At 41.9% G+C, this 17181-nt stretch overlaps 1 protein-coding gene across 1 annotated transcript; it reads right to left on the bottom strand.

Moving 5' to 3' along the window:
- Positions 1-15225, bottom strand: LOC116051636 (bile salt-activated lipase-like). Its single transcript, XM_031302166.1, has 12 exons — positions 15119-15225; positions 14234-14381; positions 12366-12485; positions 10478-10675; positions 8205-8335; positions 4842-4949; positions 4622-4745; positions 2353-2539; positions 1824-2027; positions 1379-1576; positions 686-793; positions 1-318 (listed from the first exon to the last, which is right to left on the bottom strand). Exons 1-12 carry the CDS (start codon positions 15176-15178, stop codon positions 204-206), a joined length of 1701 nt encoding a protein of 566 aa, XP_031158026.1. The 5' UTR covers positions 15179-15225; the 3' UTR covers positions 1-203.
- Positions 15226-17181: the final 1956 nt, after the last annotated feature.

Below are 17181 nucleotides of genomic sequence, written 5' to 3'. Positions count from 1 at the left end.
CAGAGTTCATCTTCATTTATTACACAAGAGAAGACGGGTAAACAGCACACTGCAAGACAAACTGTTGTATTTGTTTTCCTCAGATTGATGCTAATTCGTCAATTATCCTGTTTACATCTTCACTTCCTGTTATTTGAAATTGTCAGCGTTTAAAATTCCCACTGAGCAAGAAAAATTAATAACAGCAGCAGAATCAGATTCATTTACTCAGACTTTGTCTTCATTCCTCCATCATTTTCTTCTTTTTCCCTCCTGAATGACGGCAGGATGCTGTAGGTTTTGGTCCAGTAGGTGACATAGTCTGATCTGAGGTCATAGCTGAAGAGACGAAACAGACAAATTACTATCAAAATGTAAACTCTCTGTCCTCTAACAGTAAACTGTCATCTTCTTCAACTCTCAAAGCTTTATTGTTTCCATCTCAATACATACAGTAGAATAGAAAGTGTAGGAGTGTAGTCAGCCAGTAGAGTAAAATAAAGTTCAGTATGCTAATAATATAAGGTAACATTGACAAAAATACAACAAAGAATACAATTTTGCAGTAGTGTTGAATAAAGAGTAGAGAAATAATAGAACAGAGTAAAAACGAGTGCAATAGAATAGACTCAAAGGCAGTAAAATAAAACAGAAGTACTATAAAGAGCTGAGTAAAATATCAGTAGAGTAGACTACAGTGTAGTACCTCACAGAGGACTTGGTCATCTTGTGGTTGATGATCAGGTAGGGATGGTGGTGTTTGGTGAAGAGGGGCCAGGGAACTGGGACTCTACTGCCGCCATTACTGGGATCACTGGATAGGTGAGAGTGAGAGTTTACACCAGTATAAGAAAGGACAGACCTGTTCACACCATTCCATATCTGTTTTCTGTGTCCAGATCAGTCCAGGCCAATGTAAACCAGTTCCAAACAATGCTAACCAGTTTAAACTAAGTTCATATTAGTTGAGACCAGTTTGAGCCAGTTTATATAAAAGATACAAACACAGCTGGCACAAGGTTTAAACCAGTTCATAACAGTTCAAACACTTCAGTTTAATTTAGACTAGTTTACACCAGTTTCAGACTTCTTCAAACCAGTTTCAGGCTTACTTCAGACCAGATCAAACTACTCCAAACCAGTTCAAACTGCTTCAGGCAGAGTTCAAACTACTCCAAACTAGTTTAAACTACTTCAGATCCAGTCAGACCAGTTTACACCAGTTTCAGATGACTTTAACCCCGTTTCAGACTACTTCAGACCAAATCAAACCAGGTCAGACTACTTACAGAGGACAGCGAAGACATTTTTTTTTTTCAAAACCAAACTGACAAGTAGTCTTGTTGGCAGACCTCAGATGTGTTGACCTGTGTGTTTGTGGTGCGTGCTGGGAGTTTACCCGGTCCTGGCGAAGTTGGTCCAGTACGCGATCATGTACCCAGACAGGTCCCGGTGTCGGGGGAAGTAGATCAGCGGGCTGGCGAAGGGTTTACCGAACAGGTACTGCAGGTCCTCTGCGTGCTCTGCCTCCACCCAGCGAGGGAATCCTGGGATACGAGTCTTCATGTTGAACAGGTAGGAGAAGGTATGGGCTCCACTAAGGGACATACAACAGAAAATAGAAGGTACATCCTGGTCAAACCAGCAGCCGCAGCGGTCCCTGACGGTCTGACTGATGCTAACATCTGCACTTGAAATGTTTGACCTTGCAAATTAAGTGCAATAATTGCACATGTGAACACGTCCCTGTACGAAGACACACACTGTTGTTTTACAGATCCATATTATATATCAGGGACATCAAATATATCTGTAACTTTAAACACGGAGCAAAAAGAGCTGACCTGGAGTTGTTGGCGTGGAGCTGGAGGGCGATCTGAGTTGGAACCAGAAACAGGAAGTCAGTCTCGATGTCGGCCACTGTCTTCTTTACCACCGCCGGCTCCGGAGCTGAACCCCAGTGAGACGAGTAAACTCTGAAGGCCGAGTCGACAGCGGCGTTCCCCTTCTCTTTAGTCAGACCGGCCAGCAGACCCCTAACGTTCGCTCTGAAGACAAACATGACCGGTATACACAACCGTTTCTGTCACCTTCATTATGTCATTTTTTTGAGAGAGCACATTACAAATTCACAGGGTGAATCCAGCTGCATGGTTAGTGAATGGTACTTGTGATGAATAACAACAAATTAAGTTTTTACAAGAATTGTAAATTATTATTGTAAGCATCTCGTGTTTGTTGTCTGAGAATCTTTAATTGTGACCTTTAAATGAGTCTGGTATCTGGTCCTGATACTGGTTTTGCATATCCAGCCAGTCAACTTTCTTTTTCAAAATAAAAGTCTCTAAAACGAGCTCATGTTTTGGTACTCACACAGTGGTGTTGCCATTTTTCTTGTTAATAGAAGGAACGTCGACTCCAGCAAAGATGTGTCCGTCCATGCTGTTGACCCCGGCCATGTAATCAAACTGAGCCGCGTTGTGAAACAGCTTACTGGGCTCATCGGGGATAAAGTCGCCGTCGATCACCGGAGCGAGTTCAAGGAGATCCATGACCGTACCTGCAGGAAGAGAGATGGAGATTTCTAATATTGACTTATTGAGTCCACCAGGGTTCAGGTCGGTGAAGAGCTTGAGAGTTCTTTAGCTCCTTCTACACACTTTCCATTTGTCCATTCTGCAGACTTTGTTGGGGACTGAATTTTGTAATGTTACAAATAATGTCAGGGGATATGCGATATTATAAGAACATATAAAAGGAAAGAGCTGCCAACAACAAGTCAACATGTAGGCTACGTAGTACCACGAACGTGTCTTGCTCTTTATTGTCAGCCTCATAGCCAGACCCACATCAAGATGTTGGGTCTGGGAACTCACCATTGGCAGGGCTCAATCCGAGGGGCGAGATAAACGGTTGTCTTTCAATTTCCCTCTGCACGCAATAGGATAGCGCTACAACCAACCAGAGCAACGCTAGTTGATAGATTAAACTTTTGCCGTATCCGGTCGGCAAAACTCCCAACACATCTTCCTTTTTTAAGAATGACTTCAGTGCCATTCTTTGTTCTTTTCTCAAAGAAAACCTTAACTCCAAGTCTTCCAGAGTCGCGGCCAAAGCCGATTCGAAAGGCCGCTGTTCGCCAGCAGCAGCAGCCATCTTCTTTGTTTTCAAGTAGCAGGGAATTCACGCGGAACCGTTGCAACTCTGCCGTCATTATGTTAAGCCCGCCTACCGACTCTATACACGATGTGATTGGCCTGACTAGAGTTTGTTTTTTCCAGCTCACAAGCCAACGGAGAGTTGCTAGACTGACCCTGGCTGCAAATTACATTTGCTGCCGCTAGGGTGCGTCTATATTTCTAGGCTATCAGCCTCACACTTTACTGGCCACAAAGCGCTTCTGTCCAGGTAACGTGATTTCTAATGTTGTAGTATTGCACCCACTTTCATTGAAGCATTTACACTAGGGGGACCAGACGTCCCGAAAAATTAGAAAATTAGAGCAAAAAAAAAAAAAAAAAAAAACTTTTGAGAGCAGACTCGAGTAGTTTTTTTTTTTTTTTTTTTTTGACTCTCGAGTAGTTATAGTCTGATAGAACATTAAAAACTGTTCATGGTGATTGAGTCGTCCTGCAGCCAGCTCCCTTCGGCTGCTCATTGGCTGCGCAAATTTTCATTCATTCATTTTTTAAATGGAGGCTCAGGCTGGTGTCCCCGGACCCGATCAAGATCAACACGTAGCTAAAAAGCAAAAACGTCTCTGCAGGTACCGGGAGGACCGGGTTTTGCAATGTACGTAGGAAGGAGCAGAAATTAAAGTAAAAATGAATTTACAAATGAGCTGTGCAGAATTCTCATCACTTTCACAACTCATCATGGGAAAGCCGAGAGTGCTGGCAGCAGTGAAATCCTCCGCGAAATATGCCATCGCCGGGCTTCCACCGCGACCCAATCGTATAGCTTTAGTGCATTTAAACTTTTGTTGTTCCTGTTATTTTATACGCACAAAGAAAATAAAACCTTTTTGTCCCCTTTTTATGTTATAGAGTAGATGAAGAGAGCGCAAGTTGCAGTCATGAGGTCAGGGAAAGTGCACGTGCAGGCAGCCACGAGAAGGAGTGATTGGATTGGATGTTGCCCCCCACCCCCGCCCCCCTCGTCCCGAATTTTACCCATTCTCATCTGGTCACCCTAACTTACACTGATCATGGATGTGGCATGATTAAACCTATGTGAGAGTTCAGTGCTGAAGGTTTATGAAAATAATGACTCATTCTTAAACACCATTTTTGTGTGAAAACAACTTGCGTCCACATTAGTGTTTGCAGGTGGTTTTGTCCACAGTGAAACACCTGAACAGCATGAAAACAGTTCCATCATGTTGCTCTGTTTCTGCTGGAAGTGAAAGTAACATCAGACAAGTGTTTCTTAATATAAGAGGGACCAGAGATTCACATTTCCAAACAACTCAACATGTGGTTAGTCAATACTGGATAAAAAAGGTTTGTGTTTGTTTGGGGTCGAAAGTCTGCCCTCTGCTGGTCAAATGCTGTTTAACGTATAGCTTTAATCACAATACCATTTAAGCAACAAGTAATTTTTCAGTTAATACAGATGTTTTTGTCAGTTCCAGCTGTCTGACCTTTTCCCAGAATCAGCAGCACGTCAATTTTTCCAGCCAAGGTGAGACCAATCGGGTCGCTGATCTTCAGACACTCTAACATCTCGTCTTCGTTGCTTCTCCCGCAGCCGACCTTACGAGCAATCTGCAGAAACAAAACAGAACATTTTAACAAAACAAAAATCAGTTTGATCCACATTTAAATCGTCTGCAGAGGCTGAATGGCAAAGTGTTAATGGACCTTCTTGGTGAGAGCCATGGGTTTTTTCTGCAGAGCCCAGGGGCTGAGGGCCACACCACACTGAGTGATCACTCTGCGGAATAAGCCTTTACTATAGGGAGACAGCATCTAAGGGAACAGACAGACAGACAGACAGACAGACTAATAGTAAATCTAAATTAATTACATCACAACTTTGACTGATAAAAGTCATTCTTTTGTTTTTGACTTTCTGGTAATATAATTTGCAAGTCATAATTCTCAAAATCATAATAACAAAATCTAAACTGACTGACTAACTCATACATGTACATGACAATTTTAGAGATAGTTTTCCATTGTTGTTGCATATGTGGTAAATAATTTACCACATATGCAACAACAATGGAAAACCAGTGCCACCAGGAAATTGACTTAAAAATGTAAATATTATGTTCATAATGATAAATAATTTGACCTCTCATAATTCTTTTCCTGGTTAAAACATCAATATGACTTCAATATGTGCTCCATAGTTTTGACTTACATACATAATCAAACTATAAATCGGGGTGTGTGTGTGTGTGTGTGTGTGTGTGTGTGTGTGTGTGTGTGGTCTTTCAAATATCTCATGAACCATTCATCCTATCTACTTCACGCTTGGTTTCGTGGGTACCCAACTTGGTGTTTGGAATTTTAAGAAGCGTTAGATATTACATATTGGTAAACTGTGAATAAAATGACCGCACAATAAAGGTTGAGGAAAAAAGGTTCAAAATTAAAATTTAGTAAAGTTTAAATTTACTCGGAGCTTTTCGCTAAGAGGAAACTCAATAAAAAGCCATTTCTACCCTTCACAATAAAAGCCCAGCTTAAATTCACTCAGAGCATTTTGCTAAGAGGAAACTCACTAAAAAGCCATTTTTGCCGACACTAGATATCAAACAAAAGCCAGACACTATATCGTAATAACTTTCTGTGAGCTGTAAATTCACCACTTATAAACAGATGGCAGAACATAACATAATCTCATGAGTCCATGAGGAAAATGTCTGTGATTAATCCACATTTTAATTGATATTTTGTGAGTAGAATCTGAATCTGCAACCTTCTCTGTCAGGTAAATGTAGTAGTAGAATGTTTTCCTCTAAAGTAGAAGTACACAGTAAGTCAGTAGTAGGCTATACAGTGTGGTTGCATATTAAGTGCTTTGGGGCTTTGGAGAAAGCCAGAGCCATAGAGATAGTGTCTTTCTCTATCACTCTGGAGAAAGCTACAAGCAGCAATACTACAGGCCAAGCAATTGGCCCGTTCCAAACAGGCACTAGGCTACTAAAGATAGCGCATTTCAAGCATCGCCAATGGTATGAAACGGTACACGCTTTAGAATTTTCTTTTCTTTTAGAATGCCTGGAAAACACTGCTGTGTAAAAAACTGCTCCAGTGTCTCACACGATTGTCGTGGAAACTGTAGGAACCTGTGTTACAGTTTTTTCGTTTCCCTACATGGAAAAAGCATGAAGGAGAGCATGTCTCCGATGTGACAAGGAGACGTCGGATTTCTTGGGTGGCTGCAATTAGAAGAAAGGACCTTTCTCTGGTCCAGCACAGAGACACTACACTGACTGGAAATGATCCCTACAGAGATAGAGCTTTTAGTTAAAGAGTAAGATCCTTTTTGTTTAACATGAAACATGAAACAGCCCCAAATTCACCATCACCAAACCCACCAGACTCATCATCAGTACTTTTAGCGTGTATAGAGCCAGCATATTTCCACATGTAAATGGGTGAATTAAGGGTTTATTTCAACCAAGTGGTGATTGTTGGAACAGTGGAAAGACGAACCAAGACGGCTTTTTTCCGATGATAAAAGCACTGATTATTTACATGGAGTCTGGTGGGTTTGGTGATGGAGATTTCGGGGCTGTTTCATGTTAAACTAAAAGGATCTTACTCTTTAAAACTATCTCTGTAGGGATCCTTTCCATAATGTTGTCAGACACACGCTAACTGATTAATACTGGACCAGTTTCAGAGATTGTTGTTCCTATCAGTTTCTCCCTGTAAGGGCCCTTTTCTTTTGCCGCCTTCTTCTCCATTTCTTCTTACTTTTCTCGTAATTTCTCTGTTTAAACCATGGATGTATTAAGAGAACGGTTTAAACGCTGTGATGTTCCTCGAGCCGTCTTTCCTGCTCCGTCTCTGTGTCGCTCTGACACTGTTGCCCCTGGCAACCGATAGCGTATGATCCCAAAATGGTGGACAGGCTCAGACACCTCCCAAAGACAGAAAGCTGCCATGTAGTATGTCCTCATTCTCAATACACTCGGACCTGCCGCTAGTCTCCTAAAGAGGCGTGGCCGTGGTGGAGCCCACTTGACACAGATACAGGAAACTACTCCGAGTTGGGGCGTCTTGGTTCTAAACAAGGGGGTAAGCGAGCATCCGGAAAGCGTACCTCCTATGGGGAGATTCTGAGGCTAACAAGCCATCACCTTCTGCTAGCATTCCATTGAGTCCCATTCATTTTGGCGTCACTTTGACAGTGAATAACTTTACATCTGAAGAGTTTAAAGACTCTATTTGTCCATTGTTTATTTCTAAAGAAACAGGACAATCTATAAAAGGCTCCATTACCTTGTATCTCACATTATGGCCCTGTAGCAGCCACTTTTGTAAAAATAGGCTAACAATTGTGTCATAACCCCACAACTTTCTGTCGCACAGTAGAGAAATTACTGTCAGCAGAAGGTCGCAGGCCATCAGGGGGACGTGGAGGCATACAGTCAAGGGAGAAGCCCATAGAGAGTCCATGAAAGCATCGGAACTAAATATTTCAGCAACGTTTTGATGGATTGGAAATACTTCGGTATCTCTGCAAGATTCAGAATGATTCAGATTTTTCTTGGCACAGACTTACAACTTTCAGACAGGTTGCTCACGTCACATCTACGTCATCAAGCTCAGTTTGAGGCTGCACAGTAGCTGCGCAGTACTCTCAGCCATCACCAGAAAAGTGCTTCTAATTGACTTCACTGGTCTCCATCGAAGTCTATGGCGTCACTGTATCCATTTCTTTCACTGTCTATGGTTCTAAACCATCTATGATAAAACTAAGCAACCTGTGTATAAAGGTTGAGAAAAAAAGAAAAAAACAACGACCTGCATATAAAGGTTTAGAAAAAAACGAAAAAAAACAGCAACTTGTGTGCAGGGGCAGGGCTTCACAGCTAGACCTAAGAGCTAAGATTAGTCCACTTGCAAGCTAATATTAACATAAGCTGTCTGGTAACATACTTTAAGTCAGGTTTTATCTTGAGACTTTACAACAAAAGGTCCTTATCAGGTAGATATAGGAGCTAAACTCTGGTTGAGAATCTGCCTGAGGTTTTGACCACTGACCTGGAAGCTGGCGCTGACGGCTCCAGCTGATTGGCCAAAGATGGTGATGTTGTCAGGGTTTCCTCCAAACGCTGCGATGTTCCTACGGACCCAGGAAATGGCAGCATGCTGATCCCACAGACCGTAGTTACCTGACAGGTAAAATAATTCCCTGTTTACTGTTTCCTGTTTCTGACTGAGTTCAGCTGGACATCAGAGAGCAGGCTCATATCTGATCATAAACTACTAATTTCTCAGAGTTCTTCAGCAAACCCACCAGATCTCTGCCCAGGACTGAGCACCGGATCTGGGGTGACTTCACCATTGCTGCCCTCTCCCTCTGGAACTCCCCAAACACATCACTGCTCCAAACAATTTCTACACGGACGCTGTGCTTGCATTTTAGTTTTGATCTTTTTACCATATAGAGCATCTTTGAGGATCTAAGAACTAAAATGTGTGTGACAATTAGTTGGGGGGCCATTGGACACTAGGCCTTCCCTCAGGAAATGTCCCTGAGTACCTAGAAAGCTTCCTGGTTTCCTTGAAAAGGTCTATACTGTATGTGTAACCAGAGATGGGGACTCGAGTCTGAGACTTGGACTTGAGTCGCACTTAAAGGACAATTCCGGCGCAAAATGAACCTAGAGGTTAATAACATATGTGTACCGAGTCAAACGTTCTCTGGGATCTGTTTTCATGCTAATCGAATGTGTCTGTAGCTTGAAACTAGCTACCGCAAACCGGTGTTTAGCTGCTAACGCTAGCTTTCGGGGCACAGGGTAAATCACTATTTCTATACCACTAACAAGGCTCAAAATAGCACCACACTTCAATGGTAGCATAATGAGGGTCCCTACATGTAAACCGAAGCATTGAGAACTTTGTAAGTGTAGACAGTTTATTACAAAGATAGATTATAAAGACAGTAGCGTTAATGTTTACATGCGGCTGCCGTAAACAGTCATGACCAGTCGAATCATGAACGCTGTGTTTGAGCTATATTACTGGTTACTGGTTGCACGGCGTTCGTCATTCGACTGGTCATGACTATTATCCAACACACACGAGAGATGTTACATTTAGTATATATATCGTCACAGGTAACAAGCTAACCATCGCAAAGTGTTGTGCTAATGCTGGGAACGAGCAAATTGTATCTTTATAGTTAGTAGTTGCTGAGGCTCAGACATCCATGGCGCACAGGAGGCGGGACGCATGGATCCATCTCCCCAGGAACAAACCGGGTGGGCAAACTCATGTGATGCGTAATTGATCCTGTGGATGATTTGTAGGCTATTAAGTGAACAAGGTGTACCCGGTCCACCAAACACTGGGCCGTCTTGACTGTCTTAATTCTGCACATTTTTCTGTTACTGTAGTATCTTTATAGTTGTATCCATATGATGTAACAGACTTAGGTTAATATTTCACCAGGTCATAGGGCTAGAGGGATGTGTTAAGTAGACCCCATAAAGTTATCCTACAACTGATTTTGATATGGATGGTAGCTACAGGACATGCTTTGAATTCATAAGATTTAACAATACAGTGTTAGGGACAGATCAGATGGCCAGAGACTTGAGACTTGACTTGGACTTGCCCCTCAAAGACTTGAGACTTGACTTGGACTAGAGCTCAAAGACTTAAGACTCGACTTGGACTTCCAAAAAAATGACTTGTGAACATCTCTGCGTGTAACTGACTCATACTGAAACAACAGCAGCTTGTAACCTAGAAACTCTTCACACTGATGATAGACGACTGGGACAAACATGATGAAGGTTACATGATCAGTGACGATATCACACCTGAACCACCTCCCACCTGTTCCCAGAACTACACCTGTAATCACTTTTCAGAACTTGTGCGCTCTGCAGAACCTGAAAAACAGAACTAATCTAAACAAGCTGACATCTGAGCAGCAGCTGACCTAACAGCCAGTTTATTTGCTGACACACTGATAACACAACAAACACAGCACAGCTCTGATCACATGCATGCTGGGAAATCACCAGCAGGCACCCAAACACAGCCGATCAGTCTCAAAATACTTTGACTCCCTTTGTGCTTTAGCATGGATGGATGGTTCATCTGGTAGAACTTTACATTTAACTCTGCAGGAGAATCTTCAACATCTGCAGCAGATGGAAATGTGTCGGATAATTCAGATAATCAATTAGTTTTAGTTATTATTATTATCAGTCAGAATATTTGTTGTGTTTTGGCCCCAAACAGTTAACTGAGAAACAATCAACAGCAGATCAATGACAGTGTTGGTGTTCTGATCACACCTGGCAGTCGGTCGTCTCCGGTGCTGAGGAAACCCATCGTACCGACTCTGTAGTTCACCGTGACGACGATGACGTCGCCCCTGTCGGCCATCTCCTTCCCATCGTACAGAGAGTCTCCGAGGATCGCCACGTCGTTGGATGCCCCCAAAAGGAACGCTCCGCCGAACAGGTACACCATCACCGGGAGGTTCTTCGACACTGATGGAGAGACAGAGGGTTGATGAAGAGCTCGTTATATCATCATCATCACTGACAGGATGTAGTTACTTTAAAGTGCTCATATTATGCTCTTTGTCAGGTTCATAATTGTATTTAGAGGTTGTACCAGAATAGGTTTACATGGTTTAATTTTCAAAAAACACCATATTGTTGTTGTACTACACATTGCTGCAGCTCCTCTTTTCACCCTGTGTGTTGAGCTCTCTGTTTTAGCTACAGAGTGAGGCATCACACTTCTGTTCCATCTTTGTTGGGAGTCGCACATGTGCAGTACCTAGGTCAGCACTACCAGCCAGTCAGAAGCAGAGCATGAGGGCGTGCCACGCTAGCAGCTAGGCGAGCATTATAACGTGTGTTACAAAGGGACGCACATTTGTCACGTAAGTAAAGGCTGGACTACAATAGAGCTGTTTGGAGCAGTTGGTGAACAGTGTTTTCTGTTGGAGATGGTAACTCCCTTTGGGGTTTCCTTGTTGACACCAGACTCTTCTCAGTTGTAACTGAAAGTGGGTCTGGGGAAGGTTCATTCACAGCCCATTTCCAAAGAGGTGTCTCCAACGGACACCACTCAAATGCCTCTGGGCGCAATTGGATAGTCCTTCAACCAATCAGACCAATGATCCGGGTGATGTAGCAGCGACAGCGGCATCAATGGGTTGCTGCGCTTCAGTGGCCGTCATGTTGAATGTAAACAAAAAGCTGCTTGCCGTCGCTGCGCTATTGTCATCGTGTAAAGCCCGCCTCAACGGTGAGTCAATCACACTTCTAACAAGTGTGATTGGTGCCTCGATTTGGAAAAATTGGAAATGGGCTTGAATGGGCTCTTGGCCAGACTGACTTGCAGAGCAAATCTCAAATTTGACAGATGTTCGTCAGGGTTTTCCCAGGTTACCTTTGGGGTGGACTTTGGGCTTTTTCACTTTGTAAACCTATAACATACACAAAAAAGATATATAACACAATGACGGAAAGGGAAAAAGCCAAAAAGCATAATATGAGCACTTAAATGTAAAACAGTTCCAAAAGATAAGTGTGAAATAAAACTTTTTGTTTGTGCGTTTAACTGGAAGCAGCTTTTCAACGCCACAGACATCCAACGCCTCATGTGTTGCATCATTGCATCAGAAACTACTGAAGTATGTTTTATAACTAACTGTAACTGTTGAAACACCAGTAGTGGAAAGTACATTTACTGAAGTACTTTTTAATTTGTACTTTACTTGAGTATTTCTCTGCTATTTAATACTTCTATTCCACTACATGAAATGTTGTACATTTTACTGCACTACATTTATCTGACCACTTTAGTTACTTTACAGATTCTGAGTATTAAAACAAAATATAATCAACTAATAAACAATTATGTATTATTATAGATTAAACTACCCAGCTGTACACAAAGTTCCATCTTTAGCAGCTGCACCATTAAAGTGATAAACACATTAATGCATCAATTATGATAATCCAGTAATATAAACATATTCTGCATAATGAGTACTTTTACTTTTGGTACTTTATGTACATTTTAATGCTAATCCTTTTGTACTTTTACTTAAGTAAAAGGTCTAAATACTTGTTCCACCTCTGGTAAACACTGTGGTGATTACTATGTAATACACACTGTGTGTGTGTGTGTGTGTGTGTGTGTGTGTGTGTGTGTGTTACCTACATTTTAGTCCCTGTGGAACGAAGATATTAAGGTATAGACAGTCTTCACTGCCCTGGGTTTTTGTCTGCAGTAGCGTCACCTGTAGGCAGCGGTCCCGATATTTATTTGCCTTCAGGATTCCTGGAAACAACAAACCTTTGTATTTATTTCCATTCTCTGTTTTATTCTCATTGTTCAGCTGATTAACATTTTAAACACAGTGAGCTGGGAGGATTAACTAAAATGGCATTATGGTACGTATTCTTTTCTTTTTTAAGATTATGTTTTGGGCATTTCTTAGGCCTTTATTGACAGGACAGATGAAGACATGAAAGGGGAGAGAGAAGGGGAATGACGGAATGCAGCAAAGGGCCGCAGGTCGGAGGCAAACCCGGGACCGCTGCGTCGAGGAGTAAACCCCTATATATGGGCACCTGCTCTACCAACTGAGCTATCCAGGCGCCCACGTGTTCTTAAGTACAGAGTTAAGTCAGGACTAATCAACACATTACATTGATCTTTATAGGTGTTTGTTGGTTGGTGTTTCTAAATATGAACAGAGCCAGGCTAGCTGGTTCCCCCTGCTTCCAGTCTTTATGCTAAGCTAAGCTAAATACGTCTTTCTGGGTCGCTGTAAAATCATGGCCCTTAAGCACTTTTAATAAATTGCTTCTAGTGGCATCCTTTGGTATAATGCCAAATTCACACTACGACTTTAGCCCCGATTAGCCCCGGCGTTGACTCGGCACTCGCAAACCGGCACGACAAATCAGCTCCGTAATACGCAATGCGCCCCCAGTGGACGTCGTACTACACCGTTGAAAGCGTCGGAAGCGATTAGAAAAAAAATGGCAGAGAGACTAGAACAACTCATTCTGTCAGTGTCCGAATGTCCAATTTTCTACGTATAGTTCGATGTCTGTTGCTAACCAACTTAGCCATAGCAGGTATCCTATATGCATTGTTTCTGCACAGAAGAACTTTTCTCATACTCCAAAATGAATCAATTACATGACAACATATCGTTATGAAATCATTATTTATTTTATTAAAAGTTAAGAATTCAGATTTGTTTATCAGTAACATACCAACGCTAACTTCCGCTCGGATTGTCGGATAGGAACCGTCCGTTGCCTGTCGTACGAGTTCAACTTTTTTAATGCATCCGGATGACCAACGGATACGATTTTTTTCGCACCGCACACGTTCGCATCGGTTCAGACCCATTCGCATCCGGTCTGCGAATCTCCATAGGAAATTAATGACTTCCGGTCGTTTCGCAGCCATATCTACTGTGCCAATGTGAAGGCGGCGTAATTCGACACATTTCGAATTCCAGCAGGACCTGTCAGGGAGCTACAGCCAATGAGAGCGCAAGAGACAGGTTGAGAGGAAATCTGGTAGAGGGGTTGCCTGATCCATTTGGAACTTTAATGTCATGCAACACAGACCAAAGTTGTTGTTGCACCTTGAGATAAAGGCTATAAGTAGGCTTTTTTGTGAACACCTGTGCCAATGACAACACCCCCGAACCTTCTTTTCTTTTTCTTCTTTTCGTTTTTTCGCTGCAAATCAGTAACCAACAGCTTGGCGCACTTGTTTCTGCCGGACATCCAATTTTGGAAAAAAAAAAAAAATCCTGTTTTGTGCATTTGGTAGGCTATTACGTTATGTCCTGTGTCACTTCTTGCATGCATGTGTTTTGTGACAAAACCTAGACCAGACAGACTCATCTGGGATTCCTGCTGGTGAAAGATCTTGTAGTGTGTGATCACCTCACCTGGGCATCACAGTAGCCAGGTGAGAAGTTAAACCACTGGGGGCCAACTGGGGCTCCTGGTTGCTTTGGAAACAGTTTGGATGAATGAAATGTGAGTCGAGTTACATACCGCTCCATCCAGGATGAGGTTTTGGTTTCTCCCACTTTCCGGGGACATCAGCGAAGGGGACTCCCTTAAAGACGTCGACGCTCCTAAACAGGCCCATCCCATGACTCTTTCCCTCTACCTTCCCACCCTCTGTCTGCACCACACCCAGCTACACACACACACACACACACACACACACACACACACACACACAAACATATATAACACAGGTCTGTGGTCACTAGTATGTGATCTTGTGTGATGATGACCTTCTAAAACCAAAGACTCCTCAGAGTTTTAATGACCCAGAAGTGGAATTATCACTCTGCTGATATTCTATATTTCTCTTTATATTCAGACTCAAACCAGCAGTGAATGTATCTTCTAACAAGTATTCTGTGTGGATCACAGCCTGATATATCTTCTTTCCCCGAGCCATTAAATCACATCATTGAGCCACACTGTTGCACTAGATGACATCATTACCATGAACACACACACACACACATACACACACACACACACACACACACACACACACACACACACTGTGATTTATTTTGAATCAATCCCACATACACTATCCTGCTGCCCCACATACTCACTAGAGAACCAAATATGAAAATAGCACTATTTCCTCCTGTTTGTTTGATACATACTACAGTGAGCAGCTGTTTTAGGAAATTACTGCTAAAACTATATATTTGTGTTTTTAAAGATTTACGTCTTCACTATTAACCAATGGGTTTGGAGCTGAGAGCAACACACAGGAAGTCCGTAGTATTGAGAGAATGAATGTCATGACATTTGAGTCTGAACATGAGATTTACTGTAATGACAATAACTCTCACCATGTGTATAGTTAATATTAATTGAAGTATAAATCTGTGATGAAGTCACACTCACCTTTGCAGCTGAGGCTGAGTTCAGACAGACGCCGAGCAGAATCACCAATAACAGCATCATCACCTGTCTGTCTGTTCACCTGTCTGTCTGCAGTCACACAAACTGAGCTGCTGCTGCTGCTATTTATACTGATATTCACTGATGGAAACCTGTTATCTCCAATAGCTCTGCTGAAGGCAAACTCAGCTTTACAGCATAGTGTTGTGATATTTTCTGTGGCAATACTGTATCGATACATAGACACCAAAAATCAATTTGTAATTCAATTATGCACATGAGATTTGAACTTTTTCGTACTAGAATAATAAAATCAATTGCTTTTTCAGTTCACTGGCTGTGCAGTCTTTTTAGATTAAACAGATGCTGACACAGTTTTCCTTTATAAAAATATGAATCAAAGTAGTACAGTAGTGTTTGACATGTTATTAATCTCCTTATAGTAATACTAATATAGCTATATTCAAGGTGCAGGTGTGTTGTATGCTTGTGTGTGTGACTGTAAAAGTATTCATATTGAACATAAGTGCAAAATATTCAATGCTTTTGTTGATATAAGTCTCAATATAATCAGAATAATGTGAATATACTGTAAACGTTGTTTTCCAGAATGAGACAACACACACCAACACACAGATCTGTCAGTTTAAGGGGAGACAATATAAGTCAGTAAGGTAAAAAATGTAACTAATACCCCAGTTGATTACCTTACATTATTGCAAATGAGGCATTAAAGTACTAACTTTTGGTGAATTTAGGACAAGTCTACAGACAAAAATAGACAAAGTGTATAGTAAAATAAATATTTTCTTTCCACCAGGCAGAAGGTACATGGAAACAAAATAGCCCAAAACCTCAAAATTTATTTATTATTATGTTTTTTCTTGTAGTGTCTCCCGTAATTTTTTTTCAGTTTTTTTGTATTCTGTTGTTTTGTTTCTGTGTTGTGAACATAGTAAACCGTGGTGAACTGTACATGACTCCAACTTTAAAGTAAAAGTTACTCACCAAGCAACCAGTCATCGGACTGAGAACACACACAGCTGCTGGTCACACACACACACACACACACACACACACACACACACACACACAGTGTGTATTACATAGTAATCACCACAGTGTTTACCAGAGGTGGAACAAGTATTTAGACCTTTTACTTAAGTAAAAGTACAAAAGTATTAGCATTAACTTTATGGGAAGGGGCTAAGGCTGTGATGAGGGGCTATATTATTGCCATTTCCTCTAGATTGAAAAAGCAAAGGTTAAAAGTCCCATGACATGGTGCTCTTTGGATGCTTTTATATAGGCCTTAGTGGTCCCCTAATACTGTATCTGAAGTCTCTTTTATATAAACCTTAGTGGTCCCCTAATACTGTATCTGAAGTCTCTTTCCTGAAATTCAGCCTTGGTGCAGAATTACAGCCACTAGAGCCAGTCCCACAATGAGCTTTCCTTAGTATGTGCCATTTCTGTGTCTGTAGCTATTGAGGAGGAGAGGGGGGGGGCAAGGTGGAGGGTGGGGGTGTGGCCTTGACCAACTGCCACTTTGCTCGTTTGAAAGCCATGATGTCTCTCTCTTTCTCATGGGTGGGCCAAATTCTCTGGGCGGGCAAAGCAGAGAAAGGGGAGGTAACCTTCCTCCTTATGACGTCATGACGTCGACAAGGCATGAACAACGTCAGGAAGGCATTAAACCTGCAATTTATCGCAGCCAAAAGGAATACCCCTTCAATGCTTCTCAGCTTAGATGCTGAGAAGGCATTTGATAGGGTTGACTGGACTTTCCTCCAGCAGACTCTCAGATATATGGGCTTCAATGACACATGTATTAATTGGATATGCGTATTTTAAAAAAAAAACACACACACACACATACACAAATAACGCACATTGCACAAAGACTTTCCACTGGAGAACTGTAAAATGTCTCTCTGTTACAGTGACAGTGAATGTTACTATATATACTATATACAGTAGGGCTATATATTAGGGGGAATCAGCAGAGGCCTCACGATACGATATCATCACGATACTTATGTCACGATACGATATTATTGCGATTT

Source organism: Sander lucioperca, chromosome 2 (assembly GCF_008315115.2).
Source record: "Sander lucioperca isolate FBNREF2018 chromosome 2, SLUC_FBN_1.2, whole genome shotgun sequence".
Classification (NCBI taxonomy): domain Eukaryota; kingdom Metazoa; phylum Chordata; class Actinopteri; order Perciformes; family Percidae; genus Sander; species Sander lucioperca.
Note: the sequence above shows the minus strand (reverse complement) of the source record. Positions and strands in the feature narration are given on the sequence as shown.

Coding starts and splice junctions, on each gene's coding strand:
- LOC116051636 (XM_031302166.1), bottom strand. CDS start 15,178: ATGATGCTGTTATTGGTGATTCTGCTCGGCGTCTGTCTGAACTCAGCC. Junction 4,950..8,204: donor CCGTCAGCGCCAGCTTCCAG/GTCAGTGGTCAA, acceptor CTGTTCCCTTAG/ATGCTGTCTCCCTATAGTAA. Junction 794..1,378: donor ACCAACTTCGCCAGGACCGG/GTAAACTCCCAG, acceptor TCACCTATCCAG/TGATCCCAGTAATGGCGGCA.